The 11176-nt window shown below is 42.3% G+C and overlaps 2 protein-coding genes across 3 annotated transcripts in view; both read left to right on the top strand.

Moving 5' to 3' along the window:
- The first annotated feature begins 2790 nt into the window (after positions 1–2790).
- Positions 2791–4585, top strand: pyyb (peptide YYb). The gene is made up of 4 exons (XM_017418369.3): positions 2791–2881; positions 2981–3168; positions 3877–3957; positions 4317–4585. Exons 2-4 carry the CDS (start codon positions 2981–2983, stop codon positions 4339–4341), a joined length of 294 nt encoding a protein of 97 aa, XP_017273858.1. The 5' UTR covers positions 2791–2881; the 3' UTR covers positions 4342–4585.
- Positions 4586–4683: 98 nt separating this feature from the next.
- mpp2b (membrane protein, palmitoylated 2b (MAGUK p55 subfamily member 2)) overlaps positions 4684–11176 on the top strand; it is a 37566-nt gene continuing 31073 nt past the window's right edge. For both annotated transcript variants that reach the window (XM_017418598.3, XM_017418597.3), the window contains exon 1: positions 4684–5041. The gene's annotated coding sequence lies outside the window, so the exon portion shown is untranslated. The remainder of the gene's footprint in view (positions 5042–11176) is intronic.

Here is an 11176-nt window from a genome sequence, read left to right as displayed (position 1 = left end):
TATGGAGCGCCGTTTGTAAAGGAGCTTGTGCTAAAAATTCATGCCTAAATTTTGTCACATTTAACTTCAAACACTGTTTAAAAATGTAGTGTTGATTTTCTGATGTCACTTTTTACAACATTTAGCTAGTTACATGTAATTGTTACAGCTACATACTAAATATAAATCTAAATGCTAAATGTTAAATCTAAATGTTAAATGTTAAATCTAAATGTTGTAAAAAGTGACATCAGAAAATCAACACTACATTTTTAAACAGTGTTTGAAGCTAAATGTGACAAAATTTAGGCATGAATTTTTAGCACAAGCTCCTTTACAAACGGCGCCCCATACACCTGTGAATCTATTTTAAGGGCACCTCAAACCCACAGCTTCTTTGAGTGACATCACGAGAGAAGAAAATCAGCCGAACTCCACAACTCTGGTTCGTCCTTGGGTAGAATTTCCGGATACCTGAAGGTTCATCCGTTCAAACAGCACGGGAATGTCCCGTTATCATGCCGCTCGGGAAGGGGACAGGTTTTGTGGTTCTGAGATGAACGTGTTTTGGTGCAAAATGTGCGCATCAACCCTAAAACAAACGCAAAAGACCTTGTTGAGAAGCTGCTAAAGCTGGTCAGAGAGTCATAATCCACAGTGAAACAAATCCTGAACCAACATGAGCTGAAAGGTCACTCAGGGAGGAGGAAGCCATCACTCTGAAAGCAACATCAAAAAAGCCAGATTACAGTTTGCAAATGCACACAGGGACAAAGACCTTAATGTCTGGAGACAAGTCCTGTGGTCTGATGAAACGAAAACCGACCTGTTGGAGGAAAAACGTGGAACCTCGAACCAGCTTTGCCATGAAGTACGGGGGTGGCAGCATCATGTTGTGGGGTTGTTTTGCCACAGGAGGAACTTGTGAACTTCGTAACATAGATGGCATTAAGAGGAAAAAAAAAACTGTGGAAATACTGAACATCCAACCAGGAAGTTAAAGCTTGGGCCCAGGTGGGTCATCCGAGCGGACGACGCCCTTCAGCAGACGGCCAAATCAGTCACAAAGTGGCCTAAAGATGACAAAGATAGTGTTTTGGAGTGGCCATCACAAAGCCCCCCATAGAAAGTTTGTGGGCAGAGCTGAAAATGCATAATTAACCAATAAATGGGGCGCAGAAAAATAAAGAGGCAAATGTTTGTACGCTCGCTCCAAAAAGCGACCGCTGGATAAGAGCTACCTGCCAGGCGTCATGAGGCGAACAGCAGACTGTGAAGAGCCAAGATAAACAGGAGCTGCTGCACCGGGCGCACAATAAATGTGTTCAAACTGAGTTTATGAGGGCACTCGTGTAAAACAAGCATCCTTAAACCATATTAATCTCTTAATTCTGCCCCCACACACACACACTCCAAATGTTTCTGTGCAGGTCTGAACCCTAAATGGAAAAGGTTGTGATGTTTGATCCATCGGCACCATGAGTCATTTAATTCAATCTTTAGACATTTACAGCATCACATGACTTTCCCTAAAGCACTCCACGCTTGTTTCAACGGGAGCGTGTCAAACATTGTTCTGTGTATAGTCTATGACCTCTGTCTGCAGACCGTATTAAAAGCTTTATCACCATTTCAATAATTCATGCAGGACTGATGAGGGCACTGACCGACAAGGGACTTACAGCAAAATGCCCAGACAGGAATTCCCGGAGGAGATTCCTTCTGATAGTCCACTCAAAGATGTTCCTTTTTTTTTTAAGTAAACTGATAAATTAAGCATCCATTTGTTTGGAAATACCACAGACTAAAGTCCGTGTTTGATACACTTTAAAATAAAAATCCAAAGCAAGTGAAAATGGCAGTGTGCCATGTTTTAAAGACAGACAGAAAGGGCTTTTTTAAAAAAAAAAAAAAAAAGTCTTGAACCTGGATTGTTTTATCTGATTTCTCTCTGGTTCTTCTTTCTGAGTAAAGAGATGTTAGTGTGATGAAGACATAAGGCTCATTACTGAGCTAAAATAACCAGAATTCACGGTGGGTAATAATGGTTTTGCTCGTGTCTGTGTGTGTGTGTTTGTCTGTTAGCACAAAATCTAAAGACCCACTGGGTGGATTTTGATCAAACTTTCGGACAGTAGTCACTGGATGCACGTCTACAACTGATTCATTTTTAGAGTCAATTCAATTCAATATGGCCGCCACAGCCATTCAAACGTAGCCAACACAAAGATGGCTCTAACTCCGTCAATTTTACAGGCACTGCGCTAAAATTTCATGTGGTGGTAGCTGAGAATCATCCCCAACACATACTGCGAGACTGTGTGACATGTCGGAATATTGCTTGAGATTACGCATAACTTAACTTTCAAGGTTTGGCCAAAACGACTACAACTCTGCCATTGCTCATAAATCTTAAGATGACCTTAGTCTAAAGCTCTGGCGTGAAAGGCGGCGGGCGATATGCATCCCTTCAAGCAATGCTAGGCCTTTAGTTGATTAAAATGAAGACGCTATTGGCGCGCTGTCCGTGGCGCGCAATTTGGAAACTCCAGCAGGTTTTTTTAAATTAATTTATTTATTTTCACTTTTAGAACTACTCTACTCTTCTTTGCGCAGTAAAATAAATATCAGGGGGGAATAAAATCACCCTTGTTTTCCATACGCTTTTGTTCAACTTGAAGCTGAGTGGAAAGATTGAGGGATAATTGGAGTTTTTGTGCAGATAATTGCCCGGTTTTTACGCACCGCTCTCGCGCGCCGGAGAGAGGTGTGGTTAAAGAGTTCCTCCGAGCGCATCAGGTATCCATCCCTCACTATAAATATCCAAGCCTGTGGACTGAGGAGAGAGAAGCAGGACAGGAACACCGAGGGGACAGCATCATCACAACACAAGTCAGAAACTGTAAGTCTTTTCGCTCTTTTCTTTGCCGGCGGAAAACTTCTCATTTCAGCGAAGGTCGCCCCAAACACCTCAGCTGGCGACTTTCTCTTCTCTCCTCAGATGGCCAGAATGCTGAGATCGTGGCTGATGTGCGCGGCTCTCGTCCTCTGCCTCCTGGTGTGTTGGAGCAGCTTCGCGGACGCCTACCCCCCCAAACCGGAGAGCCCAGGCTCCAACGCCTCGCCGGAGGAGTGGGCCAAGTACCACGCTGCTGTCAGGCATTACGTCAACCTCATCACCAGGCAGAGGTCAGGCTCGTTTTAGACATCCTTTTTAGTCCTGAATAGTTACGAAAAAGAAGGGAGGGAAGGTTTTTTTTTTTCATGGTCTGGCTGACATGAAGTAGATCCACTTTTCCTTAAAGTGTAAGGCTCTTGTTGTGGAGTGCCTTCATTTAACTCCATAAAATCCTTTTAAACCCACTCCTCTAATTCTTAATAAGAGCCCATCTCCTTTTCAGCACTTTTAGGTCCCCAATGCATGCTTCTTGTCAGAGTGAGCCCTGAAACTCCTCAGTTAGTTTCTCTTTAGGTGAAAAGGGCTGAACATAATGGAACTTGGTATTATCCTTAGAAGAACCCCTCTTCTTTGGCTGTAGCTCCGCAAAGGTTTAGGCTTAGGTACAGACAGCAAAGTCAGAGCAGACTGCCTGAAAAACCCTCCCTTTCCATCTCCCCCTCCTCAGATAATTGCACATCTGATTTGTGATTGGACTGCAGAGATTGCGAAAAGAAGCACAAAGGCTCTACGGGGTGTTTGCAGCTCCTTTGTTCACAGCTTGATGATTCAAGAAAAGAAAAAAAAAAAGTGATTTCCCAAGGTTGAAATTCATAGCAGGGTTGATGGGGGTCACATCTGAGAGAGCGCTTCGGAAAGCACGGAGGGCGAAAGGAGGCTTTTCCTCACTAATGTTTGATTGCTGCCATTACATGCAGGTGTTTGATTTCTTCTTGCAGGTATGGGAAGAGGTCGTCCCCTGAGCAGGCGGTGGCTTGGCTGCTGTTCGGGGCCGACTCGAGCCAAGACTCGGAGCCACGGTGAGGAAAAAAACGACACATGGAAGTCTCCCTAAATCCAGTGATAATTTAAGAAAAGTGACAAGCCTAAACCTATTTACATTATGAGTGTATGAGACAACCTGACGCTGCTGCGCCTTCACTGGCCTACATTTATTATTAAATGCCCACTAGTCCAGCATAATGGAAAAGAGAGGGGATTTAAAACTCCAGTTTGTCTTTACAAATAAACCAATAAACTCAGTGCTTGTCAGCGTAATATACCCTTAAAACACTTCTACTTTGACACCAGAGTAGCTCATCTGCCAAACCTTTTATGTATCTCACATTAGCATGAATTAAATCTACATAAATAATGATGATTTTTCTCTCTCATGCAGCTCTGACAGTGTTGATCCCTGGTAAATGAGCCCGATATTACCTCCCGTCCATCACCATCAATCAAAAACCCTCTCAAGAGACAACCTGCACTGGACACTGGACACAGTCTAAACATTTAATTCTTTAATGTGCATGCAAATCTCTCTTTTCCTTATGTCTGTGTGCCTCGGTCAGTTACTGTATGTATTTGTCCTTTCAATAAAATTGTACATAATTTGTATCAAAAAAGGGAGTCTTTGAAATAAAGATCTGAGTGGACTGAAACAGACTTTGGTTTTGGTAGTTGTTGTTCCCTGTCGCCGCCACTAGATGTCGCCATTGCGCCGTTTAAGCGCACATCTGCGCGTTCGGCTTGCTTTTTCTTCTCCTGTACGGGTTCATATCAGCGCCAGCGGAGAGGCATCAACTTCACGCAGGGCAGAGAGACCGAAAGACGCGCCACGGAGCCCTTTTGGACGTCCCGTTTTTGTTTTTTTGCATTTTATTTTGGACACCTGGTTGAACAATGGCGCTGCTCGTAACGACGCCGGAGCCGTTTTAGGCAAAGGCAGCAGTTTGTGTGCGTAGCTGGTGGTTTCTGTCTCGTGAAAGTGCCCGCAGCTCGGGATAAAGCAGGACCCTCCGCCTTCCTCCTCCACCTGCCGCCCTTCAGCGACCGAGAGGTGCTTCGCCGCGTCTCGTGAAGCGAGAAGCATCCGGATAAAAGGTGACCCGGGCAGGGCAGGTGAGCGCTTTGTTGTCCTTATCCTTATTGAAGGCGGTGAGCGTCGTGTTCGGTCTGTGTTAGCGACTAGCTTTTATTTGAGCTTTTTTTTTAATTCAGGCAGAGACGTCTTCCACCTTCGTGGCCGCCTGCTGGTTAAATAATTTCTCTCCTTTGGTACTCCGTGTCTCCATTAAAGCCCACGGTATCGCCAGCATCATTTGCTGCCGCGGTCATTTCTCGAGGTTACGGACATTCCGCACGCGAGAATTCCCTACACAGCAGGCTCGTGCCTCCCTCATTCCCCCTAAACCAGAAGCCACGAGCCGTTTTGGGTCAGGCTAACTGAGGGACTACCCACCAGCGGTGACAGGTAAACACGGCTGGCAATTTACTGCCAAATTAAGCGTCGCCCGTATTTCTTTTCCCCGTCGACAAAGACTGGACAGACGTCATGCACCTGTTCGCTGTCATTGCGCATGCTCACAAGCATACCGAGGTGGTCGCTTGAGGGCACGTGCTGCTGGTGTGTAGGACATGAAGACTTCATTTTTGTAGACAATATGTATTAAAATGTAAAACCAAAACTATATACAAATTGTTTTTATTATCATTATTTATGAGCTTGAGCTATAAAGCAGTACGCTGTCTTTTTTATATTATAGCACCTTTTATTAAATTAGAGAATATGAGACACTTTTTGAACTGTATATGGTTAAATATTAAAGCCATAATAGCTGTCAAAATACATGTTTATTCACTGTTTTTGATTGGATTTTTTTATATGTGTATCATTTTTGGTAAAAATAACCACTGAGGCATTATTCATTGCCAAAAGTCTGCTGTATAAATTGTAATAAATGAGCACTATCAGTAGTCATGTTTTGTTGCCAACAGTTTCGAGCCGTTTGTTTACATCTGAATATTGACGAGCTCCCTTCAGTCAGCCTCAACAGATATTAAAGTTCTTCTCCTGAGAAGAAACGGCGACTAAAGGGGTGCGAGTCGACAGGAGGGGAGCTGCTTCGGGCAGGAAATCAAGCGGTGGAGGGCGTTAAAGCAGAAGTTGGAGCTAAGGACGTGTGCGCGTAAGCTGTGCCGAGACATTCCAAACTCCAGCGGGAGAATTTCCGGAACAGATCGCAGAATTTAGTGGTCAAACAAAAGCAAGGAACATGGTGGTAATAATAAAGGTTCCTTTTCTTAATGTTTACTCTGTGGTTTATTTAGTAGTTCTTTGCACATCTGGTATAGCTTTCCTCTCAGCTGAAAGAATGCCAAGACAATCTATTTCAGTCTTTTACAAGAGTGCTTACTTCAGGTTGACTGCCGTTGGAGATAGTTTCTTGTCTTGGCTAAATGAATTCTCCATCTGATTTCTGAAAATGCTCCCAGTCCTTAAAAAAGCCAAAATTTCTCACCAAATGTCGTCGAAAGCTGCTGATTTTGGACTCCCCCAACACCCCCAACACCCTCCCAGCCATGTGCCAGGAAAATGCATTTCTGATCTTCTAAATTACAACATTTTTACAGAGCCCCTTTTTTAGGTCTTAGCCTCAAGAATGTTCGCACCTCTGTTTGGGTCAAAAGGCGTCAACAGATTTAAACCATAAAACTCGGACCAGTTTAAATGAAAACATTATTTTTAGGTCAGAATTGTCACAAATCATTTGAAGGCAAAGCAAAATATTTCAAATAAAGTCTCAAAAAGTAGAAGCTGGGCTCTTTGTTTTAATGTTGTTGTAGTAATATTTGAACAGAATATTTATAACTATATTTATAAAAGCTTGCAGACATTTATCAACGTGTAACGGTTACAGACTAATATATGTGTTTTGGAAGAGTCCGGCAGAGTCGTTGCTTTTATGAGTTTATGAGCTTCCTGAGAAGCTCCCCGATCTATCATCACTTTTAACCAAATGAAAGTCCCAGCATTAAATTTTGATGTGACGTCGCGGTCGGAGAAGTTTCATTTCAAAGAGCTTTTCACCGGGATTAAAGAAAACCTCTGGCTCCTTATCAGTTATTCCTTTGGAAGTGGGAGATTTACCGTGAATTCCAAGGCCTTTTTGGCAGCTGAGGGGGCTGACGTTAAGATTGTGGAAGGAAGTATTTCTGTCGTGGTTCTTTCTTTCCTTTCCTTTTCTTTTTTTAAAAAAAAGATTTTAGAGCTCGGCTTCAACTGGGACTTTGTAGACTTTGAAAAATCTGTCCTTCGCTGCGAATCGTTTCTTGTAGATTTGAATACATTTTCACCAGTGGATCGTAAGGAAAAAAAAAATGTAACGTCAAGGTAACAGATGACAAGCTACGACCTCAAAGAAATGCAGAATAACACAAATCCTTTGATACTGGTCACACACTATCTATGTGTGTGTGTATCGAGTTGATTTTATTATACTCAAGAAGTTATTGAACGCAGCACTCAGAGTACTCTTAATAAAAAAACCTCCCCCCGGTTCCTGACCGTGACGGTACTCTGTTTAACTGCTTTCAGGTGCTGAGTGATTAATTACTGCGTTCAGCAGAAACTCTGGTGTACTGTAGCTGACTGAGAGGAAGGGTTCTGTAAAAGGATCCATTTGTATTCAATTTCTCTGACCGAATTATCTGTTGAAGTCTCAGCAGCTTTCTTTCAGCCCCCCCCCCTCCGGGATCTGTGGCGTCAGTGAAAAATAAAAAAGACCCTGCTTCTGATCAGGAGGCATGGAAAAATGTTTTAACCTGACCTGAGTTTTGAGTGACACCGAAAAAGATTAATGTTCCCGATCCTGTTATATCTGCCTCCTCAGGAACACAGGAGAGTGACGTTTAAATGAAATCCAGACAATGTGATGACGACTCCCCTGGGTAACTCATGGGTGTTCGCCTCGGTTTGGGCGTCTGTTAGCAAAATATCTCATGAACCACTGGACTGGATTTTACTGACAGTCTCAGAAAGTAGACTTTGGGTGTGTGTCTCCAACTGATTGACTTTTGGAGTCAACCCAATTCAAGATGGCGGCCACAGCTAATGGAACTTAGCAAACACCAAAGTGGCTGTACCTGAGTCAACTTTGCAGATATTGAGCTAAAATTTGGTGTGGTAGTAGCTGAAACTGATCCCCAGCACATACTCTAAACACTAACGGATCATGTCAGATCTTTGTTTAAATCCTTGCCATTAACAATCAGCATCAACTCTGTTTGTCTGTTAGCAAAATATCTCATGAACCACAGGTTAGAATTTAATGAAACTCTCAGAAAGTAACGATTAGAGGTATACCCACAATTGATCAACCTTTAGAGCCAGTCCAATTAAAGATGGCCACCACAACTAACGGACATTACAAAACACAAAAATGTCTATAGTTCAGTCGGCTTTACATATATTTAACAACAGTTTTGTGTGGTAGTAGTCGAGACCGATCCCCAACTCATATTCTTAGAGCTACACATTGTACGAGATCTTTGCTCCAAACTTTGCTATTGACATTTGGAGTCAAGCCTGTTTGTCTGTTAGCAAAATATCTCATAAACTACTGGACAGATTTGAATAAAATCTACAAAAAATTAGCATTAGAGGTAGACTGTTAATCCAATACAAGATGGCCACTACAGCTAATTTATTTAAAGATTTTGTCACGAAAGGGAGCGGGAGAGGCGGGATTATAGCCTGTATCAGCTGAAAAAGGACGACGCATGACACCGATCAAGACATCTGACCTTTAGTGATGATAGTAAATTATTTGATGCTGTTTTTACTGTGGAAATAAACAGAAGTCTCAAATTCACTGAAAGAATTTAACTGAGGAGATAAAGATAAAACATTGAGTTTCTCACAGGGTTGAGATGGCCACTGTGGACAAAAGCTACAAGCTGTTTTTACCTTTCTAACTGGATTGTCAAGTTGTATTAAAATAAAGTTTGATTGTGACTTTATATTCTTTTTGACCCTGGTTAAAGCGATAAAGTCTTCTGATGATTCCTGCCACCATGCAGCCGCTCTGATTTGCATGCATGGAGCGCTTTTATTTTCCAGCCATTCAACCGTGAATCATTCAAATATTCATTAATCATTTCTCGCACCCGCTTTGTCCTGTACAGGGTCACAGTGGGGGTCGGGGTGGGGGACGCCCTGAACAGAGTTCAGTGTAGAATTAAATTTGAAAACGGAAGAATAAACATACAGGTCTTCTCTTACAGCAGATTAAAAAAGAAATTAGTTCTGATTTAAAGCATTTTCTCAGACTGGGAGTAACTGAGTATTAAATAGTACTTTAGGCCTTTCATTAGACCCAGTTTGAGCTCCAGCTTATTATTATTTTACGCATTTTCCCTTGTTGCCATGGCAAAGAGCCGGGAAAGAAGAGAGGAAAAAAAAAAAGAGGCAGCGGGCTCCTCGTGGTTGTCTTGGATACGACAGTTTTCCCATGTTAAGCAATGAGACGAGATGAACCTGTGGGAGCACAGGGTTATTTTTAGACCTGACGCCACAGCATGCATGTGTGGATTAAGACTCGTTCGGTTGCTGGTGCGTGTGCACATGCGTTCATAAGTATGCGTGAGCTTGTTTACGGGCTTTACTTCGGCCTCATTGTCAGAAGAGCTCAAGGCGTTTTCCACTTGACATACAAACACCTGAGCACACTGGATGAAGGCTTTATTCTTAAGGCTCCAAAGCTTCGACCTTTGATTTATCACCGCTTATTTTTAGTGACATGGGATTTGTGGTGTGGGAATGGGAAAAAAACAAACAAAACAAAACAGTCTGTTGTCACCCTAAAAAAAAAAAAAAAAGGCAAGGTGTCTTAAAAATATTTATACATCTGTGAGCACAGACTGAACACACAGAACAGGCCTGTTGTTTTGATAGACTGCTCCGAGATGATAGCAGGTCTGCAAATGTGCTACTGAGCTGCTCTTTTCTACTATACAGAGACAAGGACAGAGGTTTGGATGAATGTGTGTGTGTGTGTGTGTGTGTGTGTGTGTGTGTGTGTGTGTGTGTGTGAGGTTACAAATACAGACGGAGATGAAATAGCTTGAAGACTAGAGGCAGTTTAGATACACGAGATAAAGTAGAGATAAAGTATTATTGTATGTACTAACCTGAAAAGTCGTCTATTCAGGTATTTTCCCTCTGCTGAAGAAAGCCGCTATTCATTGGCCTTAATGTTTTTTTTTTTGTTTGTTTGTTTTTTCAGAAAATCTATTCACTCATCGATTGTGAAGCTTGTTTACTGCTTACACGTTAAAGGCTTCCCTTCAACAAAATGGCACCAATTACCAACAAAATGCCACCAGCGGTTATGGCTGCACCATCATTAGCTCTCGGGCAATTTTACGCCATTCGTGACATAAAAGAAGAGTTGTGGGTTGTAGAAGCTGATTGAGAGCCCGCCCATCCCCCCCCCCAATAACTTATCCCAACCCCACAGTTTGTCAGTCCAGTTCTTATTTTACGGCCAAGCTCTGCCGCCACAATCGGCTTTGACTCCCGAGCCGCCTCGTGGCCTCTGATTATTTTTAACGAGCTCTGTCTTTTTTTCACGGAGCGAACGCAGGATGCCCGGGATGAGCTAGAGGGAGTGTGCTGCGTTGTTAAAGAACTCGACCCACCATAATTGTAGATTTACAAAAGTCAAACAATCCAATATCAGAGCTGGACACGTCTTGCTGCTGGGATTAAACCCAAGCCAAAAAGGCAAAAACTGCAGCCGTTTGAAGCGGCTGCACTAAGATAGACTGCTTAAAGGTCAAGTTAAATAAATGTGATATTATTATCAGGGTAGAAATGGAAAGAAAAGGCAGAGATTCTTGTACCAAAATGTCACTAAACTCTAAAGTAATACGAAGAAATCTATAGACATGGAGCAAGAATACTTGTACCTAAAGCTGAAAGCAGATTTTTTTAAAAAAATGCATCAATTGAAAAATCAACACTTTGCACACAAAACAGGTATGCTTTACTTTGTTTTTTTTTTTTTTTTTTCTCCTAAAACTGAAAAGGCAATCTTCTTAAAGCTTAATATGTTGATAAAATGTGCAGGCACAATGTCTTAGACATTCAAGTCAAGACATATAAAGTTTTATTTCTGCACAGATCAAATCAGCAAAATTAAATACCAGAGAAAATAAAGGAGACCTAAGAGAGATGTGCTTTTTAATGGAAAA

The sequence above is a fragment of the Kryptolebias marmoratus genome, linkage group LG17 (genome assembly GCF_001649575.2).
Source record: "Kryptolebias marmoratus isolate JLee-2015 linkage group LG17, ASM164957v2, whole genome shotgun sequence".
Classification (NCBI taxonomy): Eukaryota; Metazoa; Chordata; class Actinopteri; order Cyprinodontiformes; family Rivulidae; genus Kryptolebias; species Kryptolebias marmoratus.
This window is presented reverse-complemented; position numbering and strand designations above follow the sequence as displayed.